Source organism: Squalius cephalus (genome assembly GCF_949319135.1).
Source record: "Squalius cephalus genome assembly, chromosome: 4".
NCBI classification, from domain to species: domain Eukaryota; kingdom Metazoa; phylum Chordata; class Actinopteri; order Cypriniformes; family Leuciscidae; genus Squalius; species Squalius cephalus.
The window spans coordinates 44,828,198-44,846,971 of NC_137125.1; the positions used below are offsets into that span (position 1 = coordinate 44,828,198).

At 35.6% G+C, this 18,774-nt stretch overlaps 2 protein-coding genes across 10 annotated transcripts; both read left to right on the forward strand.

The window, feature by feature from the left end:
* Positions 1–217: 217 nt before the first annotated feature.
* On the forward strand, positions 218–11,814 carry mdm1 (Mdm1 nuclear protein). Of its 9 annotated transcripts, none has more exons than XR_013821110.1 (15): positions 244–311; positions 949–1,054; positions 1,291–1,598; positions 1,891–2,025; positions 2,593–2,769; positions 3,469–3,596; positions 3,801–3,897; positions 5,026–5,058; positions 6,486–6,688; positions 6,777–7,013; positions 7,602–7,735; positions 8,027–8,158; positions 8,242–8,479; positions 10,002–10,070; positions 10,433–10,780. XR_013821110.1 is itself a non-coding variant. In XM_079869842.1 (15 exons), exons 1-15 carry the CDS (start codon positions 276–278, stop codon positions 10,540–10,542), a joined length of 2,148 nt encoding a protein of 715 aa, XP_079725968.1. In that variant the 5' UTR covers positions 244–275; the 3' UTR covers positions 10,543–11,814. The 9 variants fall into 9 exon arrangements, 8 of the variants coding, with proteins under 8 accessions (XP_079725971.1, XP_079725968.1, XP_079725970.1 ...); XM_079869842.1 differs by having other exon boundaries at positions 8,027–8,163; positions 10,433–11,814; XM_079869843.1 differs by having other exon boundaries at positions 249–453; positions 8,027–8,163; positions 10,433–11,814.
* A 702-nt stretch (positions 11,815–12,516) lies between these two features.
* il22 (interleukin 22) lies at positions 12,517–14,396 on the forward strand. Its single transcript, XM_079869693.1, has 5 exons — positions 12,517–13,010; positions 13,163–13,228; positions 13,909–14,064; positions 14,147–14,212; positions 14,302–14,396. Exons 1-5 carry the CDS (start codon positions 12,876–12,878, stop codon positions 14,386–14,388), a joined length of 510 nt encoding a protein of 169 aa, XP_079725819.1. The 5' UTR covers positions 12,517–12,875; the 3' UTR covers positions 14,389–14,396.
* The last annotated feature ends 4,378 nt before the right edge of the window (positions 14,397–18,774 follow it).

An 18,774-nucleotide genomic window follows, 5' to 3' on the forward strand; every position in this document is an offset into this window, starting at 1 on the left:
AGATATGAGTTTAAATTTTTAAGGGTACTTTTTTGAGCAATAATTTTTGTAGTTAAACCACATTTGTTTTACAATTTAGCTTATCAAACTAATTGCTTAAAAAAGAAATCAAAGTGTTACAGAAATTCTTAAGAAATAAAGATCTTATTTTATTTTAATGTTTGTTTTGGATTCAGGAAAAACAGCATTGACCACTAGGGGTATCACAATTAACACTACTACAAAAACACATGGTGCAGTAAAGCGTCATAACAAAGCGGCTTACAGCCGTGCGCATGCGCGTATCGTGGGACGCTGCAGCCCTCACCAAGGTAACAGCTCGAGCCTGCAACCGAATCTAATCTCATTCCACAAAGCGAGTAACAAAAAAGAAAAAAACACTTATTTTGTTCACGGACCTCTTTGTGCACTAGCCACCATTAGCTCTGACTCAAAATGACTGTGCATTTTAAGGTGAGTTATTTAAACTATCCACTGGAAACTGTTTTTTTAACACAGATTGAAGGTGCACGCGCTCGTGCGACGTCATTTGTTTTAAGGAACATAGAGCGCGCGCTGCAGAAATGGTTTCAGTTTTGATATTTAGTCTGGTTGTTTACTTTTAGGTAACCAAATATACATTCATATGAATTCTTGTAAAATATAGTTTACGCTTTGTCGAAAACAAAGAGAAACTACGTGACTATATTAAGTAACTTAACGTGTTGAACTTAAACGGTAAACCCTTTACAAGCTACTGTCGGGACTTCCTGTTATTTCTTGAAGAAGTTTGTGTGCGGATTAAAAGGCAATGGCATCAAGATTATCCAATTGTCAGCTAAGAGCTAGTTATTAAGCATGTTTTTTCTAATAAATTAGACATGTAATTTATTCTACCGCCCATTTAAATATACCGATTTACTTGTGCTATAAAGTGTACGTGTTTCTTGTATGCTCTTCTTCTAATAGGGAATCAGCGAGTATCGGAGTAAATACAAGAGTCGAACAACACGACCCAGAAGCGATTCTCCACATCGCAGGATGCGACTGGCAGGACTGTCCTCTGACCAGTCAAGTATGTGATAGATAGATAGATAGATAGATACACACACACACACACACACACACACACACACACACACACACACACACACACACACATATATATATATATATATATATATATAGATATAGATATAGATAGATAGATAGATAGATAGATAGATACAAATAATCATAAAAATGAATAAGCTTATCACAATAATAACTTGGTTAATATTGAACTGATTGATCTTTTTCTATCATTTAAAGGAATTACTCGGGAACCCCAATTCATATCCAAAAGGAAAGTGCCATTTTTTCCACCTCAGGTATCCAGTTCTTTCCACTGGGAAGGGCATGCTTCATCTCCACAGCGTCAGGAGAAGAGCAGGCCTGTCACACCTCCTGCTGTCACACCTGTGCTCAGATCCCCTAGTGCAGAAAGAGAGGTGACCCCTCTAGCCCCAAGAGACCCCGTGCCACCAGAGGGCACCACTGCACCATCCCACCAATTACAAGCAGAGCTGCAAGCAGCTCAGACATCCACCACTGCTGCTGACCAGCAGAGACTAAATGGAGTGAGTCTTGTTATAAGTCAGTGTTAAAAGTGTATATCGGTGCAAAGTTGGGTTAATGAGGAATAGCAAGTTATTCCCCTTGAGGAGAAGATTCCTCTGTGTTTCTAAACCAAAATTAATTACACACACACACACAAACACACACACATACATATATATATATATATATACACATATTCAGACCATTATTGGTTTCTCCATAATTGGTGTATAACAATTAGAATTGTATTATTAAATATTAATACCACCATCAATGCAGTTATAGTAATTCAGAGCTTGTATTGTCTATTAGATTAACCATGCACTGCGGAAAAAAGCAGGACTGAGGTCTGAGCAACAGAGAAATGTCCGTTTGAGTTCAGAATACCAGCGACAGTTCATGTGGAAAACGCCTGTGGCCAGTTCGCCCCTGCTTGCTGCACACGAGGTACGTCCTTGCAATTTAATCAGCACTGTCACAATTCAAAATAATTTTTATCATCACACATAGGCTTGCATCCAGTCCTTGGCCAGATTAACTGACATTTTATTTGACAGAGCACTTTTGCTCACCTGAAGTGTTTTTTTTATATTTTAAGATATGAATTATTGATGCGTATTTGAATGCCTTGATTGTTTTTGTGTGCATTTCTTACCTATAAAAACACTTTTCCAGTAGATGGCAGTACAGTTTTGCATGCCACTATGTTTATTTTATACACACACACACACACACACATATACATACATACATATGTATATATATATATATATATATATATATATATATATATATATATGGATATATATATATATATATATATATATATATATATATATATATATATATATATATATATGGATATATATATGGATATGTATGTGTGTGTCTGTGTTATAATTAAGTATGTTTTTATTAATTTTATATATTTATAACTTTAATTTTAATTATTCATCGAAAATACATTTTTCATTGGACCTTTTGGTGTTCTGTATAATTTCATGTCTGTTTTAGATGTTGTACAGTAACAATAGAGCCATCCCACCCTTCAAATCAAACCCTGTAATCATCGAGAGCGAGTACAAGAGAAGTTTCAAAGGATCACCTCCTCCCAGACCACCGCGCTTGAGGCGAGATGTTGAACAATATGAGGTCCCCCCGCTTCATACAGAGAACACAACCCCAGAGAAGGTACATTGAAATACGCACCTTATTTTGAACGTAAGATTGGGTGTGGGCATTTGTAACTTGAAAAGCTTCCAGTGTCATTCGCTTCCAGTTAAATTAGCTGTACAATACAGTCCGTTATGCTTCTTGATATTGCAAACTGCTATTTGCTGTTATACTATTTTAATTAATTATCATAATCATAAACAAACTTGTTTGTAGTGCAAATAGATTTACCGTTTACTGCTCTTTGTTATTCTTCGAGTTACTTCCCTATAGTTTGTAATGAATGGGAAGTCTCACACGTTCAAAGAAAATCACTTAGTTCTGCGTCACAAAATTTTGGTGGATATACATTCAGCTTAGTCACATACATCAAACTTTCCAAGTATCTCATAATCAGTATGGAGCCGGATAAACCAGTTTCACCAACCTATTGTTAGATAACCTGTATGGGCCATTTGATCGAACCCTGACAGACACAGTTGATTGCATGTGAGGGACAGTAACAATTTAAATGACTCAATTTAAACTGTCAATTAAAACAATTTAAAAAAACAATTTTAATCTGACTATAGATAACTGAAATTCATATATCTTAATATATCGTAATTTATTTTACACATGCTGACCAATGTATAGTGAGGAAGTATACATTTAAAAAATGTTTGTACCTTTGACATAGTATTTCTTGTGCTTTTGCCTAAATGCCCACCATACCAGAGTAAGAGGAAGAAGAAGGAGCGACAGCACAGCAGGAAGTCAAGCCCCGAAGAGGAAGTCACCTATCTACAGAAACAGGAAGTGAGGTCACCTTGTGCCCTGAGAGACCCTTCACCCAAGGCAATGAGGTGACTGTTGTATTTTTTTACAGGACTGGAAAAAAAAACAGAAACAAGACAGAAAATGTATTTCATATGGCCGTTTCATGTATTTTGCATAAGCAGCACATAAGCACGACATATTTATTTTGACACCCGCATTGCAAATTGTGCCAAATTGTTTTTTTTAATTCCACAAGTATTTACCAGTCTACCTCTTTTTCTGTTTGACAGGAAGGTAAAAACTGAGTACAGATCCAACTTCCGTTCTCCCGTCCAATACAGCTACAGAGATAAAGCGTGGGTGAAGATCAGACCTGCAAAGGAGGAGGTGAGCTTCTGGAAAAAGAAAAGAAATCTATGGGAACAAAATGTGCAGGCCTAAAATAAAAATAAAATTCATGAATTAACGAGTTAGTTCACCCAAAAATTGTTATCATTTACTCACCCTCATTTCGTTCCAAACCCATAAGACTTTGGTTCATCTTCGAAACACAAATGAAGATATTTGAAATTAAATCTGAGAGATTTCTAGCCTGGCAAGCCAGACCTACATCAAGATGTTAGGTCTGGCAACTCACCATAGACGCGGCTCAATCCGAGGGGCGGGATAAACGGCTGTCTTTCAAATTCCCTCTGCACGCAATAGGACAGCGCTTCAACCAACCAGAGCGTTTTCCCAACAGCGGAGCTAACGTCAGTTAATAGATTCAACTTTTGCCATATCTGGCCGGCAAAACTACGAACACATCTTCCTTTTTTTAAGAATGACTTAAGTGCCGTTCTTTGCTCTTTTCTCAAAGAAAAACTTAACTCCAAGTCCTCCAGAGTCGCGGCCAAAGCCGATTCGAAAGACCGCTGTTCGTCATCAGCCATTCTTTGTTTTCAAGTAGTAGGGAACCGTCACAACTCTGTCGTCATTATGTTAAGCCCACCCCGCCTACTCTATACACGATGTGATTGGGCTGACCCAATTTAGGTTTTTGCAGCTCGAAAGTCAATGGAGAATACATTTTGCTGCCGCTAGGGTGCGTCTATATTTCTAGGCTAAGAGATTTCTGTCCCTCCATTGAAATTCCAGGCAACTACAAATTTGCCGCTTTAAAAAGTTCATAAAGACATCATCAAACAAATCCATATGAATTGAGTGGTTTTGTCCAAACTTTCTAAAGAAAAGTAGGCTTTTATTCATGAAATTCTAGTATTGAATGCTAAAGGAATAGTTTAATTATTTTAAATCTTAAAAAAGTATTTCTAGAACTTCAGTTAAATAATGTTCACAAGGGTGACTTAAACACAGCAAATAAAAAAATGACCAGAGGGCTACAATAGTAATTCAAGAGCAATTCTGACACCGCATGACATGAAAGCTTGAGCTGTGGTGGATTAAAGTGGCTGAGCTATTAGGAAACAGATATATAATCTCTCTAATCACTGGTCTGTGTGATTAATCTTGCAGGAGTGTGATGGTTTTCACGACTGGTATCATGAGGTAACTGTACCGCCTGTTACATCCATTCCCTAGCTGCTGCTGCTGTATCAACAGATACCTGCATTTGCTTATGTGTATCTGTTCTGTGCTGCCACATCAAATATATGACATCATTCAAACTTCGACTAAATGTTATCATCTCATATAGACCTAGACTTGAAGTGTCTGTGTGTGTTAAATCTGTGTATGTGTGCATGTGGGATCAGTCATCAAGATGTTATCTGTCAGCATACTTGGAACTTTGAAGTTGTCTGTGGTTTGGCTGTTTTTTTTTTTTTGCTTTCAGGTGTAGCCCTATATTGACTTTTGGCTCACTCACTGATTATATAAAAGCATAGCTAAACATTAAGGTACAGTTCATAACACCTAATTGTACTTTTATGTATTTACTTATTTATTTATTTATTAATTCATTATCCATTAAGCAGTGAATTACAAATGAGGGTAGGAACAGAATAGATATGAATCAATATCAGCATATTAGAGGAGCCAACAATATTGCCCAATTTCAAAAGTAAACCATAACAATACACAGCTAGAGTGTAAATGAAACTGACAGAGGGGGACAAAAATAATATTTTTTGTAAAAAGATGTAGTATAATTAATATTTGTCATATAATATAATTTATCACTATTTCTCAATTTGTATGAGAGTGTCACACTATGTAAATTGTTTGATCTGATTTCTTTGTTTTTTACATGGTCAGCATCTGTCATGATGATAAATTCAGTGCTTGACTCTTTATTTTAATGTGTACGTCCTTAAAATTCGTTTGCTAGACTGTAAACCTTATCGTTTTCGTGTCATGCTGACCCTGTAAAAACAATGTAACTTTTGTAAGACAGAAGTACTAGATTTTAGGTTATGGTGTCAAGTGTGCTTCAATGCGTCTCCAGCAAAACTTTTATGCAAGTCTTGCCATATGGGACAGGGGTGTCTTTTTGAGTCAGCTCTTTAGGAGCGGAGCATGACTGCCTCCACTTTTACACGCATTCTCCACGGGTTTCGAAGCGGATCTGACAATGTTGCATGATGTGAATTTATACTGATTCATCAAATTTATGTTAAGCATGTATAATTGCAATATCAGGGCTTAACAATTAATTTTCCCACCTCAGAAAATTTAGATTTTTACCAACATATTTTTATACATGTTTGAAAGAAATATATTTTCTTGACAAAAAAGTTTACTACTTTTAAATTATAATTAAATAATGATTTTTAAAACATTACGTCAACTGGCCCAGAATCTCACTGGGTCAGCTCGACATTCTTATTGTTGAGTCCTGAATATCTAAAGCAGTGTTTTGTCTATGCTTGCTATGAATTGTCAGTCTTCTTGTCCACACATATTATCTGTAGTGTTGCCCTATTTTTCCAGATTCTGATTTATCACAATTCTAAAGTTCTGCTGTTTTTCGACAGGTGCGGGAGCTACGTGAGAAGGCAGAGGCCTACAGGAAACGGGCATTGGGAACTCATTTTTCTCGCCAACACTTGAATCAGATCCTGTCAGATCACAACTGGATGTGGGAGCCTTCGAATGGCACCTCCTCGTCCTCCATTGAATCTGAGGCCTGTAGAAGCACTAGTAGCAGCCCTATCATTGAGGCTCTGGACCTCGCCAGGTGAGCAGAGCTCAGGCATCATCATTCTTATAGTCAGTTCAGAGCCTTCTTTTATTAATGACCTGGTCTCTTTGGCATGTCTATTTAGGGGTGGCAGTGCCAGGGCAAGCTCTAGCCCTGGACCTTCTGCTTCTGTGACAGCCAGCAGGAGAAGCTCTCTAGGAGAGGACCCCACCCTCCCTGTGCAGAGGAAGTTGGCCTGGGATGAAGAAGAGGGACATAGAGAGAGAAATGAGTCTGAGATTTCACAGGAAGAGATCACAGTTGAAAAAAATCAGTGGAATCCAAAAGATGATCATGCTAACATAAAGGAGAGAAATGACAGGTATGTGCTCGTTGTTTCTCTGAATTGTCACCTCACCTCAGTTGCATTTGAGATATTCGAGATGAGAGAACCTACCAACACTAGAACCAACATGGATATGACGATCTCATTGTTGGGCAAAAGTCCGATTTGAAGAATTTGAATTGAGTTGGCTGCAACACAGCAAGCTGAGCTGGAATTTGAATTGAAATGAAGAGGAAGTTAATGAATTACAATTCAAAGAAATGAACACAGAGATACAAATAATATATATAAAAAAGATTATTAATTACAAATTATTTAAAATAATTTAGTGTAAGAATAATTCAAATGAAAAATAAAAGGTATTATATATTTTTTTAATTTTATATTATATATACATTTTATTTATTATATGAAAATTGAATTCAAGAATAGAATTGGAATTTAGAAGAAATTTCCAGTTCAGTTCTGAAAGATGCAAAACACTTTACAGTGGGGTTTTCATAGTTAAGTCCAGCATCCTTTTGGCTAGTCTACCAAATCCAGGAGCAGGGAGTCTTGCATACAAAATGTTTCTGCCTATGCCGTTGCAGTTTTTCATTCAGACGTTTCGCATATCTTTTGTAGGTTGCAACTATTGGAAACTGAGTCATCATTGGTGGTGGAGGGGTCTGGAGATGCGGGCAGATTACCAACCCCCAAACTGAGGACCATGCAGACTGTACAAAGAACGCATCACGATCGGACAACTCCAGCCACTGGTAACAAACATACTCAACAATACTTTCAAAAGTTCAGGCCACATCGACCTATTAATAATGAATAATGTTTTAGTTTAACTTGGTTTTACAGACAGCTGTGGTTTTCTGTGCAGACGTTACATCCGTCACTTTGAACCTTTACTTTTGGCATCGTGCAACAGTTTCAATTTGATTTAATGGTTTGCAGTCAGAATGAATCCGAGTCTCTCGTTCGTTAGACATACTTTGTAATCAATTAAGAAAAAAAAAGATTTTTTTTAAAATGTTAATATTATTTATTAATTTTATTAGGAGGAGCTTTGCTGGTCTCTCCTCCGAAGATCAAACATTCATCCAGGAAAGTTAGGAGGAGTGAGCCACCTTTAGGAAAACCTCACTCTCCTTATAAACATATCATAGATGGCTCTCCACAGCAGCCACACAGTAAGGTACCTGATTCTTAAGTCAAACGTGCAAAATTATGTCATACATTGTCTTCAGATTTCAAACTCCATTGTATTGCGAAGGCTGAGAATGGAAGCTTGCCACGTTCCCCACCGGCTGCTGGCCTGACCACCGTAGATCTACTTCCCATGCGTGAAGATGCTTGGGCTGAGGATGAGGAAGCGGCAGACTACACCCCCCATCCAAGACAACCCAAGCCAACACAAAAACAACAGTCTAGCCAATGTCACAAAGCTGCTGTCTCTCCACTTCCCAACAGAATTCAGGGCATGATGAGAAACCCGGAGTTTCAGCATAACGGTATGTTTCCTTTCAGCATCCACGGATGTAGATCTAGTGTCAGCCATAGGAGTTGTATTATGAGAAGCCTACCGATCGCAGCTTTTATGAATTCACACTGAGCCTTAACAAGCTGTAAAGACATTTATGCACGCTAGAAGTGAACATTTTAGTTTGCGCTACAAAAATATGGCTTTATTTGATTGCGTGATCATCGATCCATACATAGGAAGAAAAACCGGCACTCTATAAGCACGCAATTGAAACGTGACTGAGTCATTTACCAGCAGAAGGAGTAGAGGGAGGTTAGGTTACCGCCAGCAATAGGGGGAGAATAATCTAGGTCAGTCTCCTGTTGTCTTTTTTTTGTGTCTGTTTAGTTTTTTCCACTAACGTCAGTGCATTATTTTGGTACCACTGTATTGTCCTCATGCTACCGGGTCAGATTTTCCCTGGTCCCCCTGGAGTCATTTATTCCAAAAGATTATTTAACTTCTATCAAGTGTAGTTAATACGCCTATTGATTGATGTATACTTGCGTATCTCCTAATTATGACAGTTCAAGAGAACTACCATCATTTTAATTATTGCATTTATACCTCAGAAGCATTTGAAATGAATTAGTTCTTTGAAAAGTTTCATTCAAAAAACGTATACACAAAGTTTTTTTAAAGTCATTTAATCACTAAAATGATAAAGATAATAACTAATTAACTCATTAAAAATATATATATGTATATATATATATACACACGCACTACTATTCAAAAGTATTTTTTTAAAGAAATAATATTTTTTATTCATCAAGGCCACATTAAATTGATCAAAAGTGACTTTAAAGACACTTTCGCAAAATATTTCTATTTCAAATAAAATTCCACAAAAATATTAAGCAACACAACCGTTTAAAACTGTGATAATAATAAGAAAGCACCAAATCAGCATATTAAAATGATTTCTGAAGATTAAAGTGACTGAAGAGTTATGGCTGCTGAAAATGGCTTTGCCATTGCAGGAATAAACATAAAATGTATAAAAATATAAAAAATTGATTTTTTAAATCACAATAATATTTCACAATGTTAATATGTATGTTTACTGTATTTTTTTAATCAAATAAATGCAGCCTTGGTGAGCATAAGAGACATTTAAAAAATGTACCAACCCCAAACATTTGATCAGTAGTACACATGTAAAATCATTATAAACTACTGCCAAATGTGACTTTATTTCCCTGCCAGTATTGAGAATTATTCAGTGTTACATATACAGCATTATAAGGTAATCTGCTTTAAATAAAAAACTGTAAATGTCTGAAAATGTCAGTTGTTATATCTGACCATTGGTCTAACCTAATGTAGTTAAGTTGATTGAATTATATTAAATAAAATATTGTTGACTTGTACGTCCAGTCAACCTTACAAAACATGTACACTATAGAAAGTGGAAATTACGTGATTAAGTTTCACTGCCTATGATGTTACGTTCATTTATGTAAACCGCCCATTCATTATCACAATATCTTCTTTTGTGTCAATTGTAGGTAACCTGGGAATTTTTCGGCCAGAGCCGTTTCTGTTTCCTGAATCTGATTCTGGTGTGTCAGATAATGGTAAAATCATCTTCTTAATATTAGCAGATATTAGCAGCCATAAGCAGTTACAGACAGTTACTTCATGCTTTTATGAGTGTCTAGCAGTTTTAGTAGGAACAGGAATTAGATCAACGTGTCTTTTGATGTGGTGCGCATATCAAGAACCGCTAATGCATTTCATATCACTGGTTTCAATGATGCATGTCTGCACTATTTGTGCATACATGTTGCTCTTAATTACTCATTTATGGAAACAGTAATATCTTAAAATGTCTTTTATAAAAATTATTATATATTTTATAATTATAATGAAATGAAATATTATTCTTATATATTTCTCATTGAACATTTTTAAAATCTCTTTTTCATATTAAATCCAGATGATAAGATGTCTCAGATCTCATCTAGATCAGCGGCCTCATGCTCCGTGGCCTCTGAGCTGTTGGGCCGCGCTCAGAGAAGAAAGGAGGATTTCTGGGGAAAGCGCTAATGTGTCAAAGCCCATTCATCAGCTGTGCATTGACTGAAAAATAGCCATTAACTCCTCAGGATGTAAACCTGAAATTTCTTTCTCCTAATTTTAAAAATCTGATTTGTTTTTGTGATAGTCTGGTATTTAAAATGAAGAAAAGAGATTTTGTAATTTATTTTATTTACTTACATTTTTAATATGACTAGACACGTTCAGTACAAATGATTTTGCTAATTAAACACTATAAAAAGTCTGCAAAAAAGTTTTTTTTTTTTGTAGGATAGATATAAAGATGATGTATGTTTCTTTTTGATACAAAATTAAATCTGATCAATATTAATATTTAATAGCTCTAGGTTGAGCAATTGAACACAATAAAACCACAATAGTATTACATTCAGGCTCACCTACTACATCAGGGATTGCACATATTGTGAGAAAAATAAGTGTTCAAATTCAATTAACAAATTCGTTGTTGTACGTATTTATTTATTCACATATTCCTGTCAGAACGCTTAACAAGCGTTCGTGAGCAAGGATATTTTAATTAGGGTCTACAGGTCACTCATTGAATCCATACTCACTTTCAATATCTCAGCCTGGTATAATGCCCTCACCGTCAAGTACAAATCCAAACTTGCACGAATAATAAATCAAGCCAGTAAGATAATAGGCTCCCCTCAAACTCCCCTAACATAACGTCACACCCGGCCAGTATTGAGGAAAGCCACTACAATCACACAGGATCTCACCCACCCCCTTAACCAAATCCTTTCAGTTATTGCCATCAGGTTGACGCTGCAGAGTCCCACTTGCAAGGAAAAACATATACAAAAAATCTTTTATTTCCACGGCCATTACTACACCGAACAATCATATATAGAACACATCACATTTTTGCATTTTGCACATGTCTGTATAGTTAATGTGGCTAAGTTGTTTTGAGTGTATTTATGTTTTCTTTTTGTATGTGTTTTTATGTTATTTGAGCCTGCCTTGTCAAAGACGAATTAATGTCACTTGTGACAGACAATTAAGTTTTTCTAATCTAATCTAATCTATAACACGTCACATAGCAGTATTTTCTTCACCATATTTTACATGCAGAACACGTGATTCACGGATAAGTGACTCTTATGAGCCGGTTCTTGAAATAATCATTCTAAAACTTTAGCAGTTTGCGTCAGTCTAAACCTTTAATGAACTCAACAAATCCAGTGACTACTGAATCAACATATGACTCACTGCAAGTTTCTTATAGCCATTGCTGCTCTTACCTGCTGTGCCACCAAAAAAGCAAAAATATTCTGTTTTTATCTGTCTACATCACAGACATGCCTTTGTTAATCTTAGGACAGAATAAAAAAATAAGAGTTATTCTTAAGGGTTATATTTGATATGTACATATTCTGTAATATATATATATAGCCTATATGTATATGTTCTTTTTTAAATAACTTCAACCATTCACGTCTTTTAAGTTTCGTATTAATATATTTTTTTGAATAATGTAATAAATCATATAACCTTTCCATAGATCTTATATGAATGAAGAACTACAGTATGTAAAAAGAATTTCGCAAGGATAAGATCCTTGAGACTTATCTGACGTCAGTAAATTACACAACTTTCATAAACTCATAAATACACAGACTTTTTATGTCACTCTCGGCAATATACATTGGGCAGTCTGATGTAATGAATTCAATCAAATGCGCATGTTCTTTTATTGCAGTGGTCGTTATTGTTCCTGTCACAGGCGTTTGACAGCTTCCCCAAACATCCTGACAGGATTTTTTAGCAACATTCGGTTTATGATGTAATACTTTCCCTGTCGCACTTGCATCTTTCAAACTCATAACATGCTGATCAGGAAAAAGGTTATTGAAAGGTTACCTAGCAACATGAAGTGGAAATAACTGTATGTACATAATAAAGATTTTATTTTTGTCGCGCACTTATTAATACTATTCGCCAGTGCGGGGAATTCACAGGAAGCACTTTGTCCACTTCAGAAACGCTTCCTCGTTCTATGTAATTATTGCAGCCTAATTATTGGAAGATTTATTTCTGTCACACGAATTTCCGATGCAATCATAACAGTCAGCGAATATGAAGCATGCACGGTTTCTCGGAGATCCGTTTGACCTGATAAACTTCAGGTGCAGAGGTTGGGGGATTACGCCAAAGGTAAAGAGACAATACCACAGTGACGTTGTGGTGATAACTGGGACAAAGCTGGAGAATATAAAAGCTCTAGAGTCACAACATGCACTCCAAATCTCGTCTGCGGGGAACATCAGTCTACATAAGAGGACATATATCAGTGAGTCCACCCGTCTACCTGCAATATGAAGTTCCTTACTCTGCTTGCTGTGATGTGCTGGTGCTTTGTGCGAGGCCAGGCGATGCACCTCATGCGGCCGCGGCCCAAGCCTTTAGACAGCCCCGTCACCTGGAACGACCTCTATGTGATGACTGAACATGTACGTTTGAATGCCTCAGCTGCAATTTATATGCTATATACATAAAATATCTATCATGTTTTAACTAATTGAATTTTTTATATAGATATGTAATCATATAGATATTTATTTCTTTGAAAATACAATGTATAACATTATGTTAACCCTTGCAGGCACAGAAGGATGACAAAGACCACGAAACACGACTGCTTCCAGTTTTCTCCGAGGTTATGCTAAATGTATGTGTGATAATTAACTTTAAGTAGCCTAATAATTGTGGTAATAATTCTTTTACTAGTAAGCAATCCAATTTTGACTGTTACTGCCACTTGATACTTTTTCTAATTGTGAATAATATCTGTTAGATTCTAAAACATTGATCAATAAGTTATGACAACATGTTTTTACATTGCTTTAACTCATTTACATTGCTTCAGCTCGTTTTTTAAAGTGAATTTAATGTAACTTTGCAACTACATGTCAGCCAGCAGTCATTAGTTGACCGCTTAATATATGCTAACAGACATTCATGTACATATCGACTTATTCCACTAAAGAGTTAGTTGACATGTAGTTGCAAAGTTACTTTTAGTTAGTCGAGAGTCTAAATTGGATTAAAGTGTAACTAGTATCTACTCAATTAGTCATTACTATACTTATTCATTACTTACTAATACTTATTCTTTTGCTAAAAGTCACTGTTCACCAGCTATTGTTGAGACTAATACATACTAATTGGAGGTGAATAGTTGAAATGATTTCAACAAAATGTTGCAATTAGTTACTAATAACAATGGAACAGATATTTGTAGCAATGGAATAATACTGTTGACTAATCAAATACATTTCAGTGGATTTCAGTTAGATTACTAAACTATTATGGCATTAAACTAATACATTATGATACTATTTGTTCTAGGAAGAGGACACTTGTTGCATCAACACCATGATTCTGGATTACTATCTAAATCACATCTTGCATGCAGATGATCATGAGCACGTCGATAAATACCCACAGATTCGTTTTGTGAGGTCTGATCTGCACCGGGTCGCCAAAGTTTTGAAACCATACTGTGTAAGTGTTTGAAACTGTTTGATATTTTTGACCAGCTGACCAACTGTTATGTGCACTGTACTTAAACATTCTGTTTTTACAGAGCGACAGTGCAGAACATGTACAAGTCAGGGAATACAAGGAGAGATTTAGTGCCTTTGGACGTAATGTAAGTTGATGTTTTTGTTTTGTATTAAATGAGTGAAAAATGCGTTGTTCTGCATGCCTTTAATATTGTGCATTGTGTTTATTCTTCAGAGTTTGACACTAGCTCGTAACAAAGCAGTCGGAGAGGCGATTATTCTCTTCCACTACCTTTTTGAATCCTGCTCTGCAAGAATGTGACTCTGAAACCCTCCTCAGCAGTATTGGATTTTTTTATTTTTATTTTTTTTTCAGTATTCAAAGGATTATTTATTATGGATGTATTTATTTTAGATATTTATTGTATGTTATATGAAGTTTTACAAACGGCATGGGAACTGTGCTTTCATGCTATGTGTTTTAAGGTCACATTTGTGGCTGCTGTTGTGACTGACTTGGGCTAAACATCCTAAGACAAAGTAAATGCATTGTAAAAGCATTTTTAAAAAAAGTTTTAAAAAAAGATTATTAATTTAATAGATTTTTTTTGCAATATATTAATTTATTTTTCTGCATACAGTATGAGATGTGTGTTTGTTTTTTAAATAAAATTTATATATTACTTATCTTACTTGTTTCTGATTATTTCACAGCATGCATATCCAAAGTTTGTCTTAATATCAAAGTGTTAGTCAGAACAACCCCATCATTCTTTCATATGTGTGTTAAGAGGGTTTCTGAAACACCCCCTAGTGAGCAAGACTAGATAATAATTTTAAGGAGATCAGCTATTTGATTTGGAAAGTAAATAAAATATTATTCAACAATTTATTGCAGTAACTTAACTTATATGGGTGGCTGTTAACACATTTAGTTAACCCTAAAATTAAAATGCAAGTTTAATTAAAGAGACACTGTTTCTTTAAACTATGCAATATGACACTGGTGGGTGTGGCCACACCTCAAAGGAGGACTTGTGAAAGGTAGAAAACCCTTTGACAGGATTTTCATTTCTAACTGATAAGATTGTTCACTAAATATAAACAAATATTACTGTAACAGTTCCTGTTTTGTTTGTTACATCCGTTAACAGGGAACACATTGCAAAGCATACAAAAATTAAAATGTGTTGGTTTTCTTGTAAGGTGTTTAAATACTACTGTCCCACTTTGGCTGATTGTGTTAGATAAAGTATAAAGTGGCTGACCTTCAACCTTCAGTAATTGTACTCAAATCCATTTAATAAATTCATTAATTGACATTCACTGTTTATTTTATAGTTCATTTAATTCTACCCCACCTTAAAATAACATTAAAACATTTATCTCTAACAGGCAACATGCTGCCTCTATAGTGTAAAAACAGAACAATGGTAGTTCTGTTGTCTTGACAAATAATACTACCTTATAAGATTGTGCTACCAACCACTATATTTGCATTGTTTTAAGGGTAGGTTTGGGGTTTGGATGTTAATAAGGCCTCAAACCATGCATGGTAGTACAATCTGATAGGTACTGTATACACAAATCATCAGAACATGGTAAAAGTATACATACTTGACAAATGATCATATTATGTGCCCAGAAGGCCGCGTCTCAGCTCATGAATACTGAATTGAATTCTCTTTCTCGTCTTATTGCGCTTGAACTGACAAATTCGCAAAAGAATATTTCAAAATGCCCGTCTTAGTGAGTATCCTTGTAAACATAGTCGTTAATTTCTTAAGTGAAAGTAAACAGTAGAGAAATCAACACATCAGTAGCCTATGTATCAGTTGCCTACACTGTAAAAAAATCCAACTTACGTTTTGTATGACAAACTCAGTTTATTCAACTATTTAACATGAAAAAAGTTGGGAAAAGTTGAGATAACTCAAACACGTAAGTTGAGAAAACTCAAAAATGTCCTGCAGCTGGTTGCCTTAAACTTTTAAGTTTTCTCAACTTTTTTTTTTTCTTAGTGTATAGTGGATCTGTGCATTGGCTTTTAAAGTGACAGCAGCCTAATATCCCTGCTGCCGTCTGTTTTTAATGTTAATCAAACAACAAAAGACAACTCACTGCTCTTGACTGAATATCTTTTGTATTACTTTATTCAATTTATGTACCTGAAAACTGCCATTAGCCTGAAAAGGACTGTTTTTTTCACTTGTATCTTTGTAATAGGCAAAGGGTGAACCAACTTTAGGGTAAGGCCATAAGGAGATGTGCTTCCTATTGTATATTTGTGACAAGTTTTAATAGAATGTCATGCAATAGTTTTAAGTTACATGTCACCAAGCAACAACCTTCCAGCACAAACTCTGTTTACTTAAATTTATATTACTTAGGCTAGTTTTAGCTGTAGTATCAAAATTAGAATAGAAAATTTTGATATTTCACTGGTATCTAAAAATTTGAACCACTGGCCCAAACTTTTTTTCAATAAACTCAACCCAATATTTAAAAAAAATTACAAATGCAAAGAAAATATAGGTGTCGGTATCAGCAAGTACCAAAAATCAAAGTCCTCACTGCCTTTGATATCCCACAATCCTGTACTTTCCATTCCTTTGAGATAAAAAATGTAGATGGCATCTGAAAGTTAGTCAGTTTGTGTGTTTTTGACCAACTTTTTCCACTTTTGATGTTTTTTCTAACAATAACTATTATAGTAATTCAATATTTGCTTAATCACCAAAGCTCACTTTATATTGTTCATGAATTTGTATAAACGCTGCCTCTGAATCCTGTCCAAAATCAGTTTCATAAGGTACCTTCGTGCCCAAATGCTACCTGCGAAGTCGTTGCCTGATAAGGCAGCAAGGCAACAAGTCAGCTGCCGATAAAGCTTTCATACGCAGCCTCGCTTTTGCCTCCTGTCCATGCGCTGTCTCCTCGCGGCTTCTCTCGTTTCAAGTGTTTCACGGGATGTGGTTGGCTGTTCGCTACTGATGTTAAACTTTCATGTGCACATGCTCCATAGTTATAAACTCAGGATCAAAGCCTGAGTTGACAGAAAAAAGTGTCACACAAAGCCTGAATGGATTGGTTTGGTTTTGTCAACTCGAAACTAATCTAGTAACCCTGCGTTGTTCAATTACCACCCGGTTCCCGGTTTGGTTTATCTTCGTTTGTGTTTTTTTATATAAACTTTTCTGCAATTGAATCCTCGCGCGTTCTCTTCCATGCTGCTTAACATTGATGTAGAAGTATCAATGTATGATTGGCAATTTTTGGCAATTTCTTTTATAAATTATGTTTCGAGAACATTTTACAGACCAGATAACTTTGAACAATGTTCTATTAAAGTTACTGAAAGGTTTGTTGATAAATTTGAGAGAACTTTGCCAGAAAGTTTCTAAAAATGTTCCCTAGCTGGGTATACAAACACATTTTAATATTTGTCTGAACAATTCTCTGATGCCCTCTTTTCACATGCACAATGTGTATATCATAACTGCGTCACCCAACAACAAAAAAAGGTTTGCATGCATACTATATCCTCCATTCTATAGGTATGAGGAATTGTGAAATTCCCAGGAAGTGCCTAACTGTTGGATACTTTCCAAAACTTTCAAAGCCTTTAAACATTTCGAAACTTTAAAACATACGAAAAATGGTGGAATCCACAGGATAATGAAAGGCTCGGGAATTTACAAGCTCATATTTCCTCGTGTCTATTGTTTGACATGTATAACGTACGCACATTACGCAGACTGACAAAAGTGAAAGTTGTTCAAGGAGCTGGGGTATTTTTAGCTCTCACCTCTGATTTTATCAGATCTTGTGGTTGAAGTTGAGTAGTATTGCCACAGTTATATTGGGAAGCTTTTTTCTCCCTTTCATTCATACTGAATCATGATTCAACTCAACTGAGCTGAGCAATTTAACTGAGACGGGCTAGTGATCCGTCAATAAATGCATGTTTTTAACGTTTAACTTCTTCTTTCCCCCTCTGACTCAACTGTTCATTGTAACTGTTTGCCTTTGGATGGTGTGATCGGTATTTTTATACTGCGGCAGCTCTTGCGAATGCTTTCTGGGTCAGGTTAAGTTCTTTGCTGAGTCTTGTAGGTGCTGACCTGGTTTGAGAAGGTGGTTAAGCCCTCTGGAAGAGGGGATACTTTGTCATGGTAAAATGTGTTTCGGTAAATGTCGACAATCACCCAAGTTGTCACTAACCTCTGCTCCAGATTTGCTGGGGGATCTGCGAAAATACTTTTTTATATTTAACCTTTTATTTGGGATGAATGCATGTCTGACATCATTTTAAATAGGGCCTAATTAAATTGTTTTAAATAATGAATGATATTTTGTGGCTTAAAAACTATATATATATATATATATATATATATATATATATATATACACACACACACATATAACTTAAGTAGGGTGAATTCAGGGTGTGCAACACTTTTTGCCATTGAGATGACATGCAAAAAGTGTTGCAATAAACCTTAATTCACCCTATAAGGAACTAAGAATATATTATTCTACAACACTGACATCATCATTTTTGTGTTTTGTATGTTTCAAAAATCCTCACAGTATTTTTCCAATAGCTTCAACAGTTTCAAGACACAGTTCACACAATTGACATCAAAGGAAACACTGTAGGTTTGAATGCATTGCAACACATTTAACGCTCTCGCAACCTAGATTT

Bases quoted from the DNA above. Each gene is read 5' to 3' on its own strand.
- il22 (XM_079869693.1), top strand. From the start codon at position 12,876: ATGAAGTTCCTTACTCTGCTTGCTGTGATGTGCTGGTGCTTTGTGCGA. The intron at 13,011-13,162 runs GTACGTTTGAAT...TAACCCTTGCAG, and splicing joins TCTATGTGATGACTGAACAT to GCACAGAAGGATGACAAAGA. The intron at 14,065-14,146 runs GTAAGTGTTTGA...CTGTTTTTACAG, and splicing joins AAGTTTTGAAACCATACTGT to AGCGACAGTGCAGAACATGT.
- mdm1 (XM_079869842.1), top strand. From the start codon at position 276: ATGCGCGTATCGTGGGACGCTGCAGCCCTCACCAAG. The intron at 3,597-3,800 runs GTGACTGTTGTA...TCTGTTTGACAG, and splicing joins CCTTCACCCAAGGCAATGAG to GAAGGTAAAAACTGAGTACA. The intron at 8,164-8,241 runs GTACCTGATTCT...TGTATTGCGAAG, and splicing joins CACAGCAGCCACACAGTAAG to GCTGAGAATGGAAGCTTGCC.